Source organism: Aulonocara sp. 'chitande type north' Nkhata Bay, linkage group LG9 (genome assembly GCF_057382095.1).
Source record: "Aulonocara sp. 'chitande type north' Nkhata Bay isolate Kocher_YH1m ecotype deep benthic linkage group LG9, A_spYH_male_GT1.1, whole genome shotgun sequence".
Lineage (NCBI taxonomy): Eukaryota > Metazoa > Chordata > Actinopteri > Cichliformes > Cichlidae > Aulonocara > Aulonocara sp. 'chitande type north' Nkhata Bay.
In genome coordinates this window covers 19,668,267-19,689,680 of record NC_141352.1, presented here as the reverse complement: position 1 = coordinate 19,689,680, position 21,414 = coordinate 19,668,267, and the positions used below count along the sequence as shown (strand labels likewise).

At 39.2% G+C, this 21,414-nt stretch overlaps 1 protein-coding gene across 2 annotated transcripts in view; it reads right to left on the bottom strand.

The window, feature by feature from the left end:
- plod2 (procollagen-lysine, 2-oxoglutarate 5-dioxygenase 2) overlaps nt 1-21,202 on the bottom strand; it is a 35,929-nt gene extending 14,727 nt beyond the window's left edge. For both annotated transcript variants that reach the window (XM_086306369.1, XM_086306370.1), the window contains exons 1-6: nt 20,734-21,202; nt 9,597-9,688; nt 7,552-7,688; nt 3,962-4,125; nt 489-601; nt 101-164 (exon numbers count right to left, since the gene is read on the bottom strand). In XM_086306369.1, the coding sequence (XP_086162495.1) occupies nt 101-164; nt 489-601; nt 3,962-4,125; nt 7,552-7,688; nt 9,597-9,688; nt 20,734-20,833 (670 nt within the window). In that variant the 5' untranslated portion in view covers nt 20,834-21,202. The remainder of the gene's footprint in view (nt 1-100; nt 165-488; nt 602-3,961; nt 4,126-7,551; nt 7,689-9,596; nt 9,689-20,733) is intronic.
- Nucleotides 21,203-21,414: the final 212 nt, after the last annotated feature.

Below are 21,414 nucleotides of genomic sequence, written 5' to 3'. Positions count from 1 at the left end.
GGTTGTTGTTTTTTTGCCACTTAGACATCCAAGACAGAGTTTAAATTATAAAGATTCAGAGATTATTCAATTAGAAAATAAAATATCTTTAAATTCTCACCAACAGCCCCGTTCAGGTTTTGAAAAATCTGGCACTTGTGGTCCAAAGTCATATTGAGAGATTCCTGTAAGAAGACAAAGACCTACATTTAGCCATCCATAGCTATCCATAATTTAAAACACAGACATGTGTTTTAAATTAAGACGCTGCCATTGGGATTCAGTGGTGCACAGTTTACTCTTCTGGGTCTGTCTTCTCTTATTGCAATAACCACATCCAATTTGAACCTGTTGCCAAGCTGTGGAGCTCCCATTACATTACTAATTGAGACATGGCAGATGTTGATGCAGGCACGATCAAGTCACTGTGCCCGTGGTTAAAAAAACACAATGGAGACATGAACCAAGCCACAGATTTAGAGAATCTTTGCTCTCTTGGCAGGACTCACCCGCTGTAATGGGTCCAGGTATATTTTAGTGTAGAAGAGCTGGTCATCATCATTATCGTGAAGGTTCCACTGTGAAACTATTCTGTTTATGTACGGGGCGTAGCCAATTATACCTGAAAGTAATAAACAGTGTGAAACACAAATCCAGCAGTAAAAGATAGAGTGAGAAATGTTTACAGGCGTATACATGGCTGGTAGGCTGTTGGTGACAATTACAGTACAACTGCTGGCTCCGTGGTGTAGGTCGAAATACTTGGGAAGCCTGGACGTCTTAGCACAGAGTGTGACTTTTGGCAATAATCCCAAGCACACACGAGAAATAGCTAGGGACTTTCTCTTCCCTCAGAGTAATAATGGGTAGTAAGAAGGATCTTTATGTTTAGAACAACACAACTTACTGCTAGCTGAGTTTCTGAAACTATATTTGGTGGTATCTTACGCACTATAAATGCACTAGGGCTGCCACAAACGATTATTTTGATAGTCGACTAGTCACCGATTATTTATGCGATTAGTCGACTAATCAGATCATCATCCACTGGACGTAAAACTACAGCTTATTGCACCAGCAGCATCTGCTCTTATATAACTATCATTAGCTTACAGCTTTAAGCTTTTAAGGTGCTAACTAAAAATAAAGACAAGATGATAGTTTATTAAATTTTAATGAAATTTGCAGATTGTTTTGGTAAAGTTTAATAAACTCCTTGCTATCTAAAATATAACAGGACACCGGAGTAAATTCTCGAGCATCTCACACTTCTGATAATCAGCTGTCTGCTTGACGTTTATTCAGCTGTGTAAAAACTATAACTTTAATCTCAGCCAAACCGATTTACTCAGGAACAAATAAAATACTAAAAAAAAAAAAAGCCAAACAATAACATTTTTAATTTATCTAAGTGACTCATATATATTTAACCTGAGTCGCGAAAGACAGCGGTGGGTTTGAAAACAATTTGCCGGGAGTCCGGTGTTCTCACGGCGCTAGTGACCTAGCCCCCGGCTAGCTATCGAGCTAGTGGGTAACAGACGTCTCCGAAAACGTCGGAGCGCTTTTGAAAATATGCGGTGTCTTGATAAACTGAGCCGATATTTTAGGTTTACACAGCTACATTCTCGCCTGAAAATATGTTAAACGTTTATTTTGTGACCCAGAAAGAATAATAAGAGTAATATTAAAACTAACTAGCTACCGCCATTGTTGGAAACTAAGCTGGGCCGTGCTATGAATTCTGGGACACAGCTGCTTCTTCTTCTTCGGGGTTTAACGGCAGCTGGCATCCTTGTACATGCAGTGCTGCCATCTTCTGTTTCAGTCCGTTATTACACTCTTAAATCCTGCTATTATTTCTGCGTCTTTTGCGATCTTACAAAGCTTCAAACGACGCGTCGACTATTAAATCAGTCGTCGACGATTTTGATAGTCGACGTAATCGTGACTAGTCGACAAATCGTGGCAGCCCTAAAATGCACATTCTCATGGCAATCTCTACTCCAGTTTCCCCCCCACGTCTCTTCTTTTCCTCACTGTGTTGCTCAAGGACAGTGACCACAATAACAGATTACAGGGTTTGGCTGTGTTGCTGGTTTGCTCCATTTTGCATCCTATCATTTGAAAAAAGCCTCAGACACTGTAAACAAGTCGATGGACAGACATGACATAATCTAAGCGGCAGGAATGAGAGAAAAATGTTCAAAAGAAATCATATTTTATGTTTTTAAGCTTTTATTCCTGATAGCTAGTCCACCTCAAATGCTGCGAATTGCATGCCTGTTGGAAACGTTCAGTGTCTTGTACTGCTCTACTAGATGAGGCAGCATAAAACATTCTCAGGAATGAAAACACATAATATGAAACAACAGTTCACATTTTTTATGATATATATGCTTGGACAGACAGGGTTTAATGGCCAGATCCCAGGGATTTCGGGTAATTAGCTTTAACCATTAGTAGTTTTGTTAGTGTGCGTGACCCCTCACTCTACTTAAATAAACACATGCAGTCACACACAAACATAACCCTATCTTGACTGCATCTCAAAGACACTAGACTCTCTGTGACAAAGTATGCATCCAGATGCTATAAAACTTTCCCCAATGGTCACTTGGGCGGTAGCGTTAGGAACACAAACAAAGCCTACAATTTTATACAAACTGTGGCACATTCAGGGGCCCAAGACAAATCCACATGTCATGTCAATGACAATGAATGCTAAAAACAGCCTCTGATCAGTCTGAGACAGCCGGGCTCCAATATGGGAGGTCAGACCACACTGATGACCACAAGGAAGGCAGTAATTCAATGTCCTGAAGAACTGGCAGGATGCAAATGACCAGGCCATACGGCTTATATATGAGAGCATACTGTTACTGTTTCTTTCTTAAAAATGTCTGCATGAGTGCGCATATTCTGAACTGTCTTCCCCCTCTCTCATTTCACATCTTCAGGTGTGTATTCACATCCCCTCATGTAGCAGAGAGGATCATTACTAAAGAAAAGAAACCGCAGTATGCCATGGGATTCACCCACCTCCAGTGTACCGCAGACAGGAAATACCTGACGGAGCAAGATTACAAGGAAAATATAGTTGAATTTCGCAGCAAAAGATAATAATAATAATAAAAAAAACATTAAGTGGTATTGTATTTTTAAAACTAACACTGGGCTGCAGGTCTCGCAGCTTCTCCACCTCTCATAACTGTAGAACTCTGAAGGGCCAGTGCGGCTTAAATTCCCGAATTCCAGCCAGGCTTACAGGTCTTCAAACTTTGACAGCTGATGGTGGAATTTCAAAATCCCTTTGCACACATAGAAACTAGGTGTGTTTACAGTCAAGCATAAAATATCTAGGCACATAACATAAACACTGTGGGTAACATTGGAACCAGTTTCAGTGGAAACCATTGCCGTAATGATCCTAATATTGCCTTCAGATTTGCAGCGTCCAGTTGTCCAACACAAGGAACCATTCACCCTAACTAATACATTTTATTCTCTGGAGATGCCTGGATTTTGTCACTTAGGGTAAAACATGGGTGACAGGGTTGAATTAGAAACATTATGTTTACACAGGAGGTGCAGAGCAGCAGCAGAAAGAGAATGCCTTCAGGCAGAGTATGTAGTTGTGCTGAGTCTAATATACAATCCCTCTACTTGTGCATTTAAGAACACAGAAAAGAAGACCTCACATCTTTGTTTTCTTCTTTGAGTAAAATGCAAGCTGGTATACAGCTCGTGCAGACAGCTGGGTTGGTTAAAATAGAAGTGAATTGTTTCTGTCAGATGCATGCCAAACATGGGATTAAAAAACAAAGTTGCAATGCTTTTTGTGTAGATGTACCTCTAGGGAAGAGCTATTCTAGTCTTTTGAACTCACTTTCTTTAACCACAATTTATGGTTACTATTACTCCAAAGTCTCAGAGATTGGACTTGAACAAGTCAAAGCAGCTTTTCATATTCAGAACCTACCTCCAGAGTTGAGGTAGCGTTTCCCAGTGCGGACTAAGGGGTACTTGTCAGCGAGCTGTTTATCTGGCCATACCAGTCCCTCTGCAGCAAATAGCACCTTGTGATTGGCCTGCTGAAACTTCCTGAGAATTTCTTCTGGTCCCCCAGCAAAGATAAGATCATAGCTAAAAGGGAGGAGTGAAGACGAAATGCAACAGATCATTTAACCTTTCAACTTCATCAACATCTTTTTATCTTACATCTGACACACCTGCTAGGCTTCTACTTGCCTGAGACTGATAAACATCTCAATGTAAACAGTAGACATTCTTCAGGTGGGAACACTTGTTTAGCCAAGCACTGTGGATTGCACTGCTAGGCATTTCAAAAAATGCTGTGATTTGTCAGCCACCAACACACAAAAGCACTTTAACTGTGCTGACGCATGCATGGCCTATACAGTTCTGCGCCAGACTGAGGGGAAAATGCCCACCTCATTACATAAGCCTCATGGTGACTTGTTTAAAAGTATGCTATTACCCAAAGGTCAGATGTTTTAGTACGTGGAAAATCGTAATATTTCTGGTGATTTTATTACTTGGAGGTGTGAAATCATAACAATAAAAGAGGCGATTCATTTTAGTGACACCATTCCCAAAATAATTGCTTAATAAATATTTTCTAATAGATGTGGCTGTGATGAAGCCACACTCGTCTGTACTTGTGGGGATTTGACATGAACTAAATCCCATTTTTTATAATAGCTCGAGTTGTGCAATGACAGTTTATCACCATGCCAAGCAAAGCAATTGCAAAACAATTGTAACTATTCATGTAGTTTGCAAACCAAGAAAGGTGCAAAAGACAAATTTGTCCATTAAAACAATTGTCTTTTAGATTTCTTTCTCTGTATTTCTCGTATTTACCTAAACTTACTCAAATGTCTTTTCATGATGTTTAATTAACCATCACTGTAGTGAAATGCCAAATTGTTTTGCTACAATTCCAAACTTTGGTGTTATTGAACACTGTGTAATAATAACTAGTGAATATTAACTGCTGGTACCAAGAATTGTTTTAGGTTGCTAGACTCATCAACACAAACTAGCAGGCGAATGTAACCAGTATCTAACATAGCTTAAACAAGGTGCTGGAAATATTCCTTAGAGATTTTGGTCCATATTCACGTGATACCTAAATATCCACGATGTAAATATCCCATTTCGAAGGTGCTCTATTGTTACCTACTTACCATGAAGTAAGTAGAAAATTTGTCAATAACATTGTCATGATTTGAGCTTTGTGACATGGTGTGTTGCCATCAGAAAATGGGTTCACTCAGTTACAATACTCAGGTTGGCTGTGGCATTTAAATCATGCTCCATTGGTGCTAAAGAGGCCAAGGTATGTCAAGAAAATATTCTGTGCCCCATTACTGCACCAACATCCTGAACCATTGGTAAAAGGGATGTTATTTACACCCAATTCGGACTCTAGTATAATAATAATGGATTGGATTTATATAGCGCTTTTCAAGGCACCCAAAGCGCTTTACAATACCACTATTCATTCACTCTCACATTCACACACTGGTGGAGGCAAGCTACGGTTGTAGCCACAGCTGCCCTGGGGTAGACTGACAGAAGCAAGACTGCCATATCGCGCCATCGGCCCCTCTGGCCAACACCAGTAGGCAGTAGGGTAAAGTGTCTTGCCCAAGGACACAACGACCAGGACAGAGAGCCCGGGGATCAAACCGGCGACCTTCCGGTTACAGATGCGCTTCCCAACCCCCTGAGCCATGATTATTATCTGAATGTTGCACCAGAAATCAAGATATCAAGCATGTAATTAATTTGTTTTCCAAATTTGTTGAACCATTGCAAATTGTGGCCTCACTGGGTGACACCCAGTGTGGTCTTCTGCAGCTGTTGTCCAAATGCTTCAAGGTTCAGCATTATGCGCATTCAGAGAAGCTATCTTGCACATCTTGGTTGTTACCAGTGATCATTTCGAGGTTCTGTTGACTCTTCTGATCTCTGGCATTAACAAGGCATTTTCATTCAGAGAACTGCTACTCACTGGATATTTTCTCTTTCTCTGACCTCTATTTTGGACCTTTGTATGACCCAGACATGGTTGTGTGGGAAAATCCCATTAGATCAGCAGTTTCTAAAATACACCAGCCTGTCTGGCACCAACAACCTTGCCACGTTTAAAGTCACCTTTCCTTCCCATTCTGATGCTCACTTTAAACGTCAGCACATTGTTGTAACCATGTCTGCATTCCTAAATGCACTGAGTTGCAGCCATGTGATTGGCTGATTTGATATTTGTGCTAATGAGCAGCTGAACAATAATAAAGTACCCAGTAAAAAGTACATCTGGACATAGTTATGCAGCAATTACAGAAAACGTGTTATTCTCCTGTCTTATGAATTTAAAAATGGAAAAACCATTCCGTCCTGTCTTTACAAAGGTGTGAGAAAACACATTTATCAATTTATATTGTGCAACGTGAAACACTGAAGTGATTACTTCTATCTATGCATGTCTTTTTTTAAATGCATGTAGGCGTTTTGATTTTGAAAATTCAGCACATTTTTTAAAACGCACAAAAACACAGTGAATTACAGTTTAATGACTAAATTCATCAGAAGACAAAATATAGGCCTGTAATTGTAGCGAAGGCAGAAACTGTCAAAAAACCCGAGGTGGTATAGCAGGATTATAGATGTTAAATTACATTTAACTGGCTCCTAATCCTCTGAAATGCAGAGGCAGTTGAATATACTACAATCACTTCCTCTAAAAGGAAAAAAAATACATTCCAATTACCTGTTTCAAGGGTGTGACAGCTCTGCACAGTAATTATGGTGAACATTATTCATGTCACATGGTATGGCAAGTATCATCGTCCGTTGCTCTATTTAAGGAAACGTGGCATGCAAAGCTCTTATTATTCTTAACCACTCACATTTACTCAGTGAAACTTTCCATTTGACTGCAAAACTCATAATTCACCTACCTGCATGGGAGAATTATTCTCCTCATGTATTTGGTATTGCTCTATAATAATGCCTTTGCAAGAAGAAGTGGAGCACACGTAAATATGCAGAAACACCTCTCACTCAGGAAATAAGGCTTTCAAAGCAATTATTATGCTCTGTGATTGTGAAAATTAGTTACAATATCTCATTTATAGCTCTACGTAGCAATTAAAGGTGTTTTGCATCTCTTTTTTATACTGAAACAGAAAACATAAATCAGATCAAAGCTGATGGTTAAACAGAAGCTGAGCAACAACAAAAAACTGAAATAACAAAGATATAGTGTAAGGAAGCAAAAGCACATGATCAAACAACTTATTCTTTTTTTAAATTTATTATATTTATTGACTGTAAATATCATAAGAATAAAGGCTTTTGCTTGTCTGCACATCTGTCTGTTGGGAATATTCTGCATATCTTACATCTGTCAAGGCTTAGATTAAAATAAATTTAGCCAATCAGACATATTTTTTATATATTTTCCCATGTAATTAAATGTGTTTATTTAACAGAAAATGAATCTGAATATTAAAGAAAAGTTCAGAAAAAAACAGAACGTACCTATCCACAGAGAGGACAACAAGATCCTCCTGATCAGCCAGAGCCTCCATGGCATTCTTCAGTAGTCTGACTTTTTGCCCTCCACCAATAGAACGACCCACATCGCCGCCCTTCCATACCTCTCCCATTCCCAACACCTAAAACATAAAACAGAATGAGTCCCAAAACCCTCTCGACACCAAAACTGGCCTTGCAGCCCTGCCTTGTCTGTCAGTTTTATTTTGTATAGTTTTCAAAAAAACACAACTCTAAAATGCACAGTCAGATTGGTTACTTGATTAATGATAAAATAATTCAAATTCTTTAAAGCTGATGGGTTAATATTGCTCAGTTGAAGAGCTTATTACGCTGTGTTCAGTCTACACAACTGCTACAAGATATCAGCCCGCTTATGGCTCGATTTGGAGGACACAGGGAATCATTGTCTGATGGGAATGAAAATGGGAGCGTTGCAAGACAGCTGATGTTTTAATCTTACATAGTGTTTGTGATGAGAACCAGCGCTGCATCCGGAGCATGCAAGCCTTAAAATGCCCCAGTAAACAAAAAAGCATGTTAAGAGTTTTCTGGCTTCACGCCCTGGAGGACGGGGCTGTGGCCCCCCCACACCCTCTAGCAGATTATTACATGAAGGAACCTTTTAAAAAAAACAAAAAACAAGCGCATCCATGCTCACAGGTGTACACACGGGTGATCACACCCACAAACTACACCCTTTTTGGCTCCTACCTCAAAGCACACTGTGTTCTGTTGATCTTATGTGCTGCACAATAATGTTTAACATTTAGTATTTACTGTCATATTCCCATATATCATTGTGATGTTGTTTATTCTATTACTCTTGTTCTCTTCTGCTTGCTTTCTTTTTTCTTTCTCAGCAGGTGATCCAGGTGATTGATATATGTATTTTTTTTCTCTGCCCGTTCTGTTGGTTTTTGTCTTTTGCCCTTCTCCCCCGTCCCTCTTCTCAGCTGTTTCTCTTTCCCTCTTTCTTTCTCCCCTTCTTTCCCCCAGTCAAGTCTGTCCCGTATTCAGTAAGTGAAAATAAAATAAACAATAAAAGGTGAATCAAATGGACCATTACGGCAAGGCTGGGATGGTCAGTTTGGTAAAGTAAATCCGTTGGGCATCTTTCTTTGCCTTTAGACAACAATTCTGATGGCAAAAGAGCCAAACGGGACAGGCAAAAAAAAAAAAAAAAAAAAAAAAAGAGTTTTCTGGATTCTTAAGTGGCAGCTCCATCACTTTTGTCAAGTTGATCAGTATGACTAAAGCCTCTGAGAGTTTTTTTTTCTTCCCAGCTGTGTACAACTGTAAACTGTCTGGTTGCATTCCTTTCCCAGAAACATCCATCTAGCCCTCCTTCTTGATAACAACATGTGCAAAACTGATCCGGGAGCCATGTTTACTCTGCAGCCTGATCCCGTACAACGCAAGTGTGATACTATAATACTATAATAGCCAAAGCTAGCATAATAACCATCAGTAACAGGTAAAACTCCTGAGATACAATTACATTTTCTGGATATTCTTTTTTTACTAATCTTTTTTATGAGCTTTCTGTACAGAAGTTATTGTATGCATTTTGCAGAAACAATATAAGCAAACACATAATAAGAAACAATACACAAGAAGAACTTAACTTAGTTCAAACCACTAAAATGGATTGTCTTGGCCCAAAAGGCTTACAAAGTATCTTGAAAATGTCTGCCTGGAGAACAAAAACAAACTGGTGCAGCACAATTACACGCATAAGAATACAAATGAGGGCAGAGCATGAACTGAACCCTGAGCAAGAAAAAAAAAGAAGGAAAAAGCGTTTTTTAACAATTGTTTCAACCACAGAGGGGAATTCTGGATCCAGATTAAACGCTATCCATGAATGTTTTTGCAGCTTGCTCCACTCCATTGTTTCCTTTAATAAGTGCAATCAATCCATGGAAATTTGTGTTAAAAAATTTTGCTGCTGTGTGTGTCAGTGCAGTGCCCTTAACTCTGGATTTGTGAATATGCAGTCATTTCAAAATTTAAAAAGAAAGTTTTACCTTCACAGTGTAGTTAAAATAGTCAGCAGACCTCATGAAGCGGAGGAAACCATCTGTTTCCTCAGTTGCAACAGTTAAGACGAGCAATTTCTCTGAAAAAGAGGAAAAAAAGAACGTTAAATATTCCTTATTTTGACCTTAAGTCATCAAATGCTTTCTTTCCTGTGAAATTACAGGGATGCAGGGATATACTCTTGCAGAAGACATATTAGGTTGCAAAATTTTTGGCTTTCATTGAAGGATATCCACAAAAATGTGTATATTTTTCTAAGCTTAAATATATGCATTGAGATTCCCACTTCTTTGTGGACCATGATCGTTGTAAACCTCAAACCTATGTCAACATACTGGTAACTATTTGGTTAAGCAAACCTATGTCTCAAATTAGGAGGGACTACTGTAGTTTTAGTTTGATCCCAAAACGGAAGTGTATTTTCAAAGACAGACAAAATAATTTCTTCCTTTTTGGGATAGAAGAACTCCCACAAACCTCCAGGATATTTCTAGTGGCCTTGAGTGCTGAAAACTGAGGTCTGAAGAAGGGTTAACCAAATGCAAATTTTCACAGTAGTGTGTCTGGATTCCTCAAAAGCTCAACTCACTGAGCTAGTTTTCACTTGTTCTGTCATGTTTTGTAAAACGAGGTGTGTGTGTGTGTGTGTGTTGGGGGGGGGACCACACATCTTTAAATCTTTTTCATGAAATGCTATTACAACATAAAGGGGGGAAACTAATTAATTCCTAGCTTACATTTTAAAATGTGCTGTTCTGTGCTAGCCATCAGACAAGCTAACAAAAAAGTTAATGATGCTTTTATGTGGTTTTAAATGACTATTTGAGAACTATTCCTGCTTTTCAAATATGGAAACCAGACTATCCTCTGTTTAATATACAGCACAAAGTTCCATTAAACCCCTGTAAAATATTTATTGGACATTGGCAAGTGGAATTGGGAGTGGGAAAGAGTAGATATCTGGGACTTATAAACGCTTCCACAGGACCTAACTCAAAAATGCAGCCTGCCCGAGAACATAGTTAAAGAGCTTCCATTTCTCCTTTGGAGTGCAAAGTTTAACACGATTATCATCACTGATCTTTTTCTTGTCTTTTTGACTGCAATGCAAACCTCACTAGACGTATAAAGAGTTAAATTATTAGACAGTTCAAAAAGGACATCACGTTTTCATCTTGAGAGACCTGTTAATCTTGGCCAAATAAATCTTACATGGCTGTCCTTTGATGTGGATCTAAAAAAAAAGCTGATACAAGTTAAATGGATACATTTGTTGCTTCAGTTTTATTTCATATAATTTAAATGCAGTTTATGAAACCCTAGTTTTTAAAATGTAATGTTTGTTCAATGTTAAGATACAGAGACCTTAGTTCCTGTTCCATCCCTTGCCCCATACAATGAACAGTTGGAGGAGCATGGGCTTTTTAAAACATTTGAACAACTACCCTGAAAACAGAAGATTTGTCTGCAAACAAGTGATAGTGTAACTTAAAAAATGTGAAACAAAGGTAAAACAGAGACCCTTTGCTCTTGAAACTTGTTGGCTGCAGCAGTATGGCACAGCTTTTACTCTGAAGGCAAACAGTCTTATTTGCATTTGTGTTGCACTTTTCACATTTTCACTACCATTTTATTAGTAGTTAGCGAGTGTTTGCAGGCAAGTCTGTGTCTTCTAAGCAAACTGTGGATCACTGCAACACTACCACAGACGTCCATGAGACCAGTTTCACCTAGCGAGACAGCAGCATTCGGCAATCAATCACTGACTGATCAGTAAATAAACCTTTTTCCCGAGTAACCAGTAGTTACCAGGGGCCACAGACCAGTATCTAAGTCTGAGTGACCAATTGGAGTTTTAGCAACTGATTTTTTAGTGACAGCCATCAACCTCCAGCGACCCCTCGCCAACTAGTTGGGGTGTACACATGCTTCCCTAGTGACTGGAGGTTGCTAGGGAGACACCAACCATTCTCTAGGCCTGTTTAACTGGGGACGAACTGACACAGACATACTAACAGCTATCTACTACTTCTCACTATGTGAACAAAAAACACAAACAACTGAATATATGTAAACAAACCTCCGAAACTAGTGTAAAATTAAACATGCTGTCAAGTAGAGCTGGGCGATAGAACGATAACGATATGTATTGCGAAATAACTTTTTCTCGATTGAAAAGTTAAACTATTGCGATAGGCCTCATCTCTCTTGTCCTCTTAAAAAAAAAAAGAACAGCCAATCAAAATTAACTAGCGCAGAGCCGAACCAATCACAGCCGCAGCATCACGTCACGTGACTTGTTACGTACAGCACAAGTGCCAAGGAACTAGTTCACATGGTAGGTCCTGTTCTAGAGCTGTATTTGTCCAGAAACCTCATTGCAACTCTTTTCCATCCCTTTACTGTCAGTGTGACTTAGCTTAGACTTAGCTCTCATCTCTGTCTAGTCTGTGGCTCCGTCATCACAGCCATTCCAGTATTAGTGTGATGTAAAAGTCCTGATCGAAAGTGGAAATAATGCCCTGTCTTGCTTTTTCCAAACAGTTCCAAATGCTATGTCACCCAACAAAACCTAGAAACATTTAAAAGAAAGAGTTGCACGTCAATCACTGTGGGATGACTATTCTGAACCACAGGTGTTCCCTGTTCTTGTTCTTGGCTTGAAGCAAGAAGATGTTGGAGCACAGTGCTGCCAGGGGATGATGTTTCCAGCAGCTGAGAAACACATTTCTCATACCGCTCTATAAAACAGGTTATTTAAACGGTTGCAGGAAAGGCTTCTATTTTGCCCATTTCCCTAAACCTGGCTGACCTGTGAGACACAGAGGCAAAGCTGATGTCTCACAGGTCAGCCAGGTTAGGTATGGGGATAAACGAACAGACTTTCAGACTGTGTACCTTGGAAGCTAGCCATAGTGTTGCAGACAGAAAAGGCGCACACAAATATGTCTTGGAAAAATTCCGAAACCTCCATGAAAGGTCTCTTTTACTTGTGGGCTGTGATTACAGCCAGGGGAAATGTTTAGTATTTCTTTTTGAAATTAACTCCATTTGTTTTTTCTGCACACACATAAACTCAAGACTTCAAGTAGGTTTGTTTGTATTTCTACGATGAAAGATAACAGGGTGCTGCATATTGTGATATCTGCACGGTGACATCTATTTTCACTTCGAAGAGCTGTGCTTCAGTACAGTATATACTCTGAGAAAAAAAGGAAAAGAAAAACAGTGACTTTCCTGTTATGTCAGTGAGACATTTCCCATGAGGAAGAAACGCACTGACAGCTAACACCAATTACTCCTCTGTGACTCTGGCGTGACCTTTCGGAACCACATACTTCACTCCTGTCATAAACATGGAGACCACATGAGTGCATCCCAACAAGCAAGCTCCCACTTAAGTATAGCCTGGAAATGCAAACCACCTTTGATTTAAAAGAAATGAGACATACACTTTTATTTCCTACATTCCAACTGTTTCTTTTTTTTTCAAACATTTATGGCAATCCCCTAGGAGTTTCAGTGCCCTCATGTGAACTGTTGATGTTAACTTTGCTTAGAAATTTGTGAAACTGTCTTCAAATGCAAGCCAAAGTTCCATCAGAAAACTGATGGGCCAAGCCAATTTGTCAGGGAACGTTTGATGGAGGCTATTGCTGCTTCAGGAGTCTCAACAAGTTACTAATTCAAGGGTTCACATTTCCAGTCTGCATTTTGGGTAATTATATAATGTGCTCAACAGAAACATTAAAAGTAAAGCCATTCATGTGTTCCTAGTTTAACTAGCATGTGGTCTGCTATTGTGACAAAGATTAAAACCAGACCACATTTTGCTACCAATTAATGCAGAAATCCAGGTAAATCTGCCTATTTATTTTACATTTAGAGGACTTGTTCACTCTTCATTATTTAATGGAGCAACAGCACTGTCATATTAGATTAGTGTAAGCTTCTAGGATAGGGCTCCATGAAATTATAACAGACTATTAAATTAAAACAGATTATAACAGTGAAAAGAAATAGTTAAATTATTCATCTAATCTAGCTATACCATCTCACTTGTTTCCCCCAAATATTACATTTTCTTTTAGAAATAAATATCTTTTTATGCAACATTCATAACCTATATTATTCATGTTTAATATAATAATGATAGCTACTATAGGCTTGGTTTAGACCAGGGGTAGGCAACTCCAGGCTTCGAGTGCTGGTGTCCTGCAGGTTTTAGATGTGTCCTTGATTCAACACAGCTGATTTAAATGTCAAATGGCCTCCTCAACATGTCCTGAAGTCCTCCAGAGGCCTGGGAATGAACTATGATCCAGGTGTGTTGACCCAGGGTGATATCTAAAACCTGCAGGACACTGGCACTCGAGGCCTGGAGTTCCCTACCCCTGGTTTAGACCAACTAAATAACTGGGTGATGAGCTAGCGCAGGGGTGTCCAACTCCAGGCCTCAAGAGCTGGTGTCCTGCAGGTTTTAGATATCACCCTGGGTCAACACACCTGAATCAAATGATTACTTCATTATCAGGCCTCTGGAGAACTTCAAGACATGTTGAGGAGGTCATTTGGCATTTGGATCAAGGACACATCTAAAACCTGCAGGACACCGGCCCTCGAGGCCTGGAGTTGGACACCCCTGAGCTAGGGTGTTAATAGAAGACGCACTTCCTTCATTATTTGACTTAATCCGAGGGACTTTTTCAGGGTAATAGAAATACACATCTTCCTTTGTTTTTTTTGTCTAACACTAATTTTGAAACTTAGGGCAACTGACCAGCAGTCCTTTGATGTGTTTTTATGCAAACACCATAATCACACCCATAATGAAGCATAATTGAGCGGCAGATGGTAACACTTATAAAGGAGGTTTTCATACAGCTGTGATTTTAGAGTTTTAGTGTCTAGTCAGGGTAAACACAGCGTGTTCTCTTGTCAGTAGTGTATGAACAGCCCACAGGAGGAGAGGAATGTAGCTCATACAGTGCTGCTGAAACTCTTCTCCAAAAAAGGCATGGACGCCAAGTGGTCTTTCCTTTGCACTTTTCCTCTGCACCACATGGGGCTCAGCCGTCTAGGTAAACTTTCACACTTGGATGAGCAAAAGTTCTGACTCACTGGCTGGGGCTAGGCTTAAGTAAGCATTTCTTGCAGAAAGGAAAGGGGTATCGTGGGAATGTGCCCTGGCCTGCACATAAGGATAACAGGATTCTTTTTGATGAGATGGTCCTGGCCAGTGAACACAAGCCTTAGTTCTATTTTGGTCAAGTAAGTAAAGATACTTCGCAAATATTGCAGTCAATGACCTACACTTATTTTATCTGCATTTACTGGCTTGAGGACGCTGTTCATGTCAACGAGAAACAATCGGCCTCATTCACAGTCTGCTGGAATTGGTCCATATTAACCAGAGCATGATGGCAAGAACAAGAGACCTACTGAGCTAGAAAGGGAATTCTTATAACCTCATCCAGAGGTCATTTAGATTTTCATGCAAGGATTTCATAGTGAACTTTCAGATATTCTTGCAGAAACTCCTGAAAAGCCAGTCTGTGATGTAAATTTAAATTTAATTAAGGTTTGTGTTGACTTCCTGCATTTCTGAGTATATGGAACATGTTAAGAAACTGAGTATAATGGATTTCTAAAGATTCCTCTTAATGTATGGCTTTGCTCCTCGTGCATAACCAGAACCTTAACGCTGATTTATACTAGCACTTTGTATAGCTGAAACCCTTCATTGTGTTACTTAAAGTAACAAGTCCTTCACATACAATTATCTCTCTTTTAAAGGTAATGCTGCTGAAAATATAACTATATAAAAGAAAAGTACAATGGAGAATCATTTGGCTGGCCAAAGCACATTTTTCCTAAGGCAAGTTGGAGAAGCAAGGTTGGTTTAGCAACAAAATATAACAACACTGTTTTAAGGACCCAACCAAGTTTTAACATAGAAGACTACTTTTGGCATGCTTCAAAAATGTGCTGAGACATGCTTGGAGGAAGCTTTGTTTTGAGTGCATGAAGGAAGATTAGCTCCAGAGGCCATACTGGTGCTGGGAAGTGACGAAGCTATGCCAGGTGTTCTTGGCGTTAATCATTGCAAACAGTGCTTATCTTTGTCTACCATGACATTCCTCAGCGTTATTAAGAATTTTCAGATAGAAGATAACGAGGTTGTTGTATTTTCTTGTGTCCTGCAAAGCTAACTCCAACCCTGGAAGAATGTATACTTCAGCTTCTGATGAATGAATATTTCATCACTTGTATCAGTTGCCAAAGTTACCGAAATTATTCAAATTCAGCCATCACAAGAATCTGCAATCAGCCAGCATCCCAGCTGAGATACCGGGCCGCAGCTGGAATGAGAAAGGTGTTGATCTGAATATCAATGCAAACTTGGTTATTTAACTCACCCACATTATTAACAATGCCACACAGCGTTAGTCAGTCTCCTTCAGAAGGCTAGTAAATTTGGTTTAACACATTGAAGGGACAGAGGACTTGAAGAAAAAGCTCAAACCCAATCTTGACTGGACATTTCAAAACCTTTGTTTAAAATGTGAGAGAGTAGGGTATTTCTGAAGCTTTATGACTTGTGTATATTGATACTGATAACTTGGCACTGATAAAAATTAGAAAATGATGACCATATGAATGTGTACAATATAAGAAGAATACATGTACACAAAAATGAATGAACTCTTAAACTGTTAATCCCTGACATTTACATCCCTTCATCTCTAAGTTTTCAGATACACATAAAGCATACTACCCAGCCCACAGCTATTTTGTAAGGCTTTTTCCAGCTTTGGAAGATTTAGAATTTTAATGTGACCACAAAGAGGCTTACGCACAGAAGTTTTACTTTTCATGCATTAAACCTGGAGCTTGCAGACACGAGGACCTGTGTGTAGCCTTGGGATAGGCAAGGCATTAGTAAACCTTTTTGCTTACAGAATTGATGAAACAAGTCTTGTTTTTGTTGTCTACAACTAAAATAAAGAGTTTATTTTTTAGTGACTACCAGAGTCACCATAACTGATAAAACACACTATTTCCATAACACAAGAGCCACGGAGGGCATCCACAGAAACGGCTGTGTTTTCAATTACACATTTCAAACCACAGGCACTTCAGGCGTAGGATGTGGCATGATGTCACCAACAGTGGGCCAGGAAACAATTTTCGTAGTCTCGTCACACATCATTTTGAATCAGGAATAGCTCATTACCTTTCCTTACACAAACAAATAAAAACTAGAAAAAAAGCTAATCTGTCATTTAGGTTTTGTCATGCTGTGACAGTATGGACAGTAATTTTCTCTTCTGCCAAAAAGCTGGTTATACTATAGACTTTCAGTAATGAAAGGAACACATAGTCCAGTTCAACATTATGCACTCGCAGGTTAAGCACTCAATCAATATGCTAATGTATTCTGTGCTGAATTGCTGTATAAGGAATAACAAACACAACTTAGGTCTCAATCACATTAGAGTAGAAATTGAATGTCAGCCTTTGTGCAACCAGGACAAATGTGTAAGTGATTGGGCTGATTTTCAGTTTTTTTTTAAATTTTTTGCTGTTTTAGACTGATTACAACCAGCTGGTTGTCCAGAGGAAGAATTCACCCTTATATCATAATTATATTGATTCTCTCCTCTCATTTGTCAGAACTGTCACACAGTTTTCAGAGAGAAAAACGGACATTAAATTTGCTTCTTTTGCTGCACCTGGAAAGGGAATGAAATGATTTGTTTAAGGCAAACAATGAGCGGGTCCCTAAGAGCATGGGTTGGCTTCTTCTCAGCTATGAAATTTATTTTAACAAGAATCAATGATTACTCATATAAACTGAATCACTGCCTCATTAAATAGCACAAACATGGCTTTACTTTTGATTTTTTCTTTTTTAAAATTGGTTTTGTTGTGTATCAATTACTTAAACCAACATTATAATCAACTACAAAAGGCACTTGATGAGCACATCCTTCACCCGGACTAATGACTTATCCTGCAGTTTTATGAAGTACAAATCAAAACTTAATGTACTGTCTCATTGTTCATGTTACACCTTGATCTTTTCAGTTTTGTTTAATTTTGCAGAACAGCAGGAATGCACATGAGCATGTCTCTGACTTTGTAGCATAAATAAATAATAACTAAAAAAGTTTTGTTGTTTTTCTCTCTACTATAAATGCATTAATGACTTTCAGAGGCAAAGTCTGCAAACTGGCCCCAATGTCTAACTTGTTGGCAAGTGAAGGTAAATTTTCCAGCCTCAGTATTTTTGACATTCTGGCCAATATTACTACAATCTAAATGAGTCCTGAAATTTTGACGAATATGCAGGAGTCTGAAAAGTACTGCCTTTTCAGTCTTTTCAGCTGCATCAATATAAGGTTCAGCCAGCATGTCTTTTGTCAAAGATCAACAGCTGCTTGATTCCCAGAAAGCCATTTAAAATGACTTAAAATAATTGATTATTTGTACAATAGGGAGTGTTTTGACATTTTTAAAGTGTCATTGACTTTCAGTTCTCCTTGAGAACTGTGCTTCTTGCAGTTTTCATGTATCTATACATTTACAAGTTAACATAAAATCCCTGGGAAACAGCAGAGAGAAAACAAGGCAATGCAAAAAAGCAGACAACACAACACATATTTGGCATAAAGAAGGCACGAAACCAACCTTGTGGTGACATAGTGAAAACGTTCTAAGGCATGATTACAACCTTGGCTTGGCAACAAGGTTTGTTAAGTTTGTTAGACTGGAATTACAGGCAATAGAGAGCGCTATTATACAGTATATAAGGCATGGACAACCTTAGGTGGGGTTTCCTTTTCTTCTCTATAAAATGCTGCCTGTTGTCACGTCAATGATGTCTGGGAAAAGGCTGAGAGATGCATTATCCATGGAATAGGGGGACAGAGTACAAGCCATGAGAAATAGCCTTTAACCTAGCCAGCATTTACTATTAAACTTCAGGCATTGCGTCATATTAAATGATACTAGTTCTGATAGGATGCCTGTCAGAGGTTAACAGTGGGCTGGTTATTTTAAACTATGTGTTGCAGCAAACTATTCAAACTTGGATTACCAAGACCTGCATATTGAATCCAATGCTCCGTCCGAAGTTCACACAGTCATTCAGACATAAGTGAAAGGCTTCTTTCAGACTGCTGGACAGTGGGGGTCTACGCAGCCCCAATTTTTGTAACTTTCCAAAACGGACAAACCAAACAGCCATGTCCGTTGTTCACCATGAGTGGCCAGGTGCACACTGGTGAGAAATGGGCAGAGCTGTAAATTCCTCCTCTTCTACTGAACCCTTTTCAGTGCTAAATCACACCGTTTGCATCTTGTGCTACAACCAGTGTTTAACGAACACCTAGGGACTTAGGGTCCTTTCATTGGTGCCTTATTAGCTACCATTTCTACTTTTACTTAAACAGTGGTGACACCTTGTTCTTTCATAGCAGCATGTGATTTGAAGTTGTTCTAATGAAACATATTTATGTCCACCTGGCAAACACACAACTACCAAGGTGTTTCTCTGGAAATGTTGCCTTTCTGCAAAATACTCATCGAGTTGATGCCAAGCAGAACAAATGTTTCTCATGGCCTTTTCTTCCATCTAATGCATGCCTGGAAATGGGTGACTGTGTATTAAACACTTAATTGCCCCCAAATGGAGTTACTTTATACTTTTCTGATGTTCTTCAGATGCTTAAAAGAAAGTCTTGCAATCATCCACTACCATGTACTGAATCTTTAACGTAGAACTACCCAAAACTAAAACAGCTTTGAATTCCCTCCTAGTTCTTTTCATTTAATCACTTTAGTAAGCACCACCTTTATATACAATGTGTAAAATGAAATGTCCAGTGCTCTCATTTTAAATGACTTTATATGTAGAGTTTACAGTTTACGGGTTCAATTTTAATATTAGTCATGGTTTTTGAAAGTTTGCTCTCTGTCACAAATTTAGCCAACATATTGCATCAGTTTAGTGATCGAAGGCTTTCACAATAAAACATTATATCCCTCGTAAAGTTAATGTGGCTACTGTGTGGAAGGCGCTTGGTTAGTCCAGAGCAGATGACAAAACAAGCCTGTAGAGACTGAAAGCAGCTGTTGTGTCCTGATAGTCAAATCTCCCAGCTTTTCAAATGATCCCAGAGGCATCATTTGAAAAGAATCAGATTTCCAGATTTAACTAAAACACAAGCCACAACATCTGCTTATGTTGTCTATAGGTTTTACAAGGTGCTCTGTGACTATGGAAGAAGTCATGCTAAACGGGAATAATATGAGGGTAATTTAGAGCAGTTTAACGACAGCTACGTGTTAGCAGAGGGTGGATTTCCCCCTCCCAAAGTCAATAAAAATGTGACACGATTTGCTTCAAGGAGCTTAGCCCTTTACATCAGAATAAAGCCTGTCTCAAGATCTGAGCAGTGTTTGGCTCTGTTCCATAAACCTTAAATTATAACACGTTTACAGGCGTTTCTCTGTATCTCAATCACACAATTGCTTGTTTTCTGTATAATAAATAAATTAATAAATAAAATGATATACTCGGGGATTTCACTAGGATCTAGGTTGAGTCAATAACGATTTGAATGTTTAGTCTTAATGCAGAGTAAGGGGAAACTAGTGAAATCATCAAAGACTCGCCCGCAATTGGTTAGTTATTTCTCGCAGTGAAATTTACAGCCTGACATCTGTATGAAAAGCCAGCGCTGTGTGCAGCCAAACAAATAAAAACAGGATTGTGAGAAACCGCAGACGACTCTTCTGTCAAGCAACATCATGTAATTTTACGTTCCGACATATGTCGCGCTAGACATATTCACTTTCCCACACAGGGAGCCGCAGGCAGGCAACCTGCGTCTCATGTAGACATCATGTAACCGGAAATTACAGCCAGAAAAATAACCTACACAACTTCGTATTTGCACAGTTGGCATGACAACTCAGACGCAGGAAAATACAGCAACATGTAAACGCAGTAAAATGTGATGTAGCCAGTGGCGGTGTCAAAGTAGCCATATTTGCCAGTATCTAAACAAGAAGTGAAAGTTTTTGTTTTGTTTTGTTTTTTTAATCGTTTCTTACCTTTAGGAATTGGCACAGGGGCTTGAGGAACATCATTGGACAAGACAGAAGTTGCAAACTTGATCGAGGATGAAATCACTAAAACCATGAGGTATTCCATCTCTGCTATAGTGCGTGCTCCAGGTCAGAGAGCTGGGATATTAACTCCCAGCCCGGCAGCAGTGGTCAAGATCAGCCCAGGAGGCTCGTACTATTGGCTCTCGCGATAATACAATTAATAAGGGAGGATTTAGGGAAAAAAATCAACGAGTAGTGTGATTTCTGGTTGGGAGCCTGTAACTATTCTTTTAGCTCTAGGGAGCTGTCGTATAAGTGCTACAATTCAGCGAAATTAAATAGCAACAGGCGTGGTTCCTTAATTGCAGCTGCAGCTTGAGTTCCCGGTAAAGCCTATGAAGTGAGACGGTGCAGAGGAAAAGATAACGGTATTCATTCACCCCTGGCACAGGGACGTCCTACGCGAAAAGTGTGAGTAAGCGCAGCTGTATTTGAACCCCGCACCCCGTCGGCTGTTAACTGTCCCCTCCCCCCTGAGCACATGGCATCTGGTTGACCAACACTGCTCCCCTTCTGCAGGGAAGTTGAAACAGTTCATTAGTGTAAAAAATATATATATATAAAAGTCCGTTTCCAGAAATTACTTTCCTTTATAACTATAATAAAAAATAAGTTTTACTTATT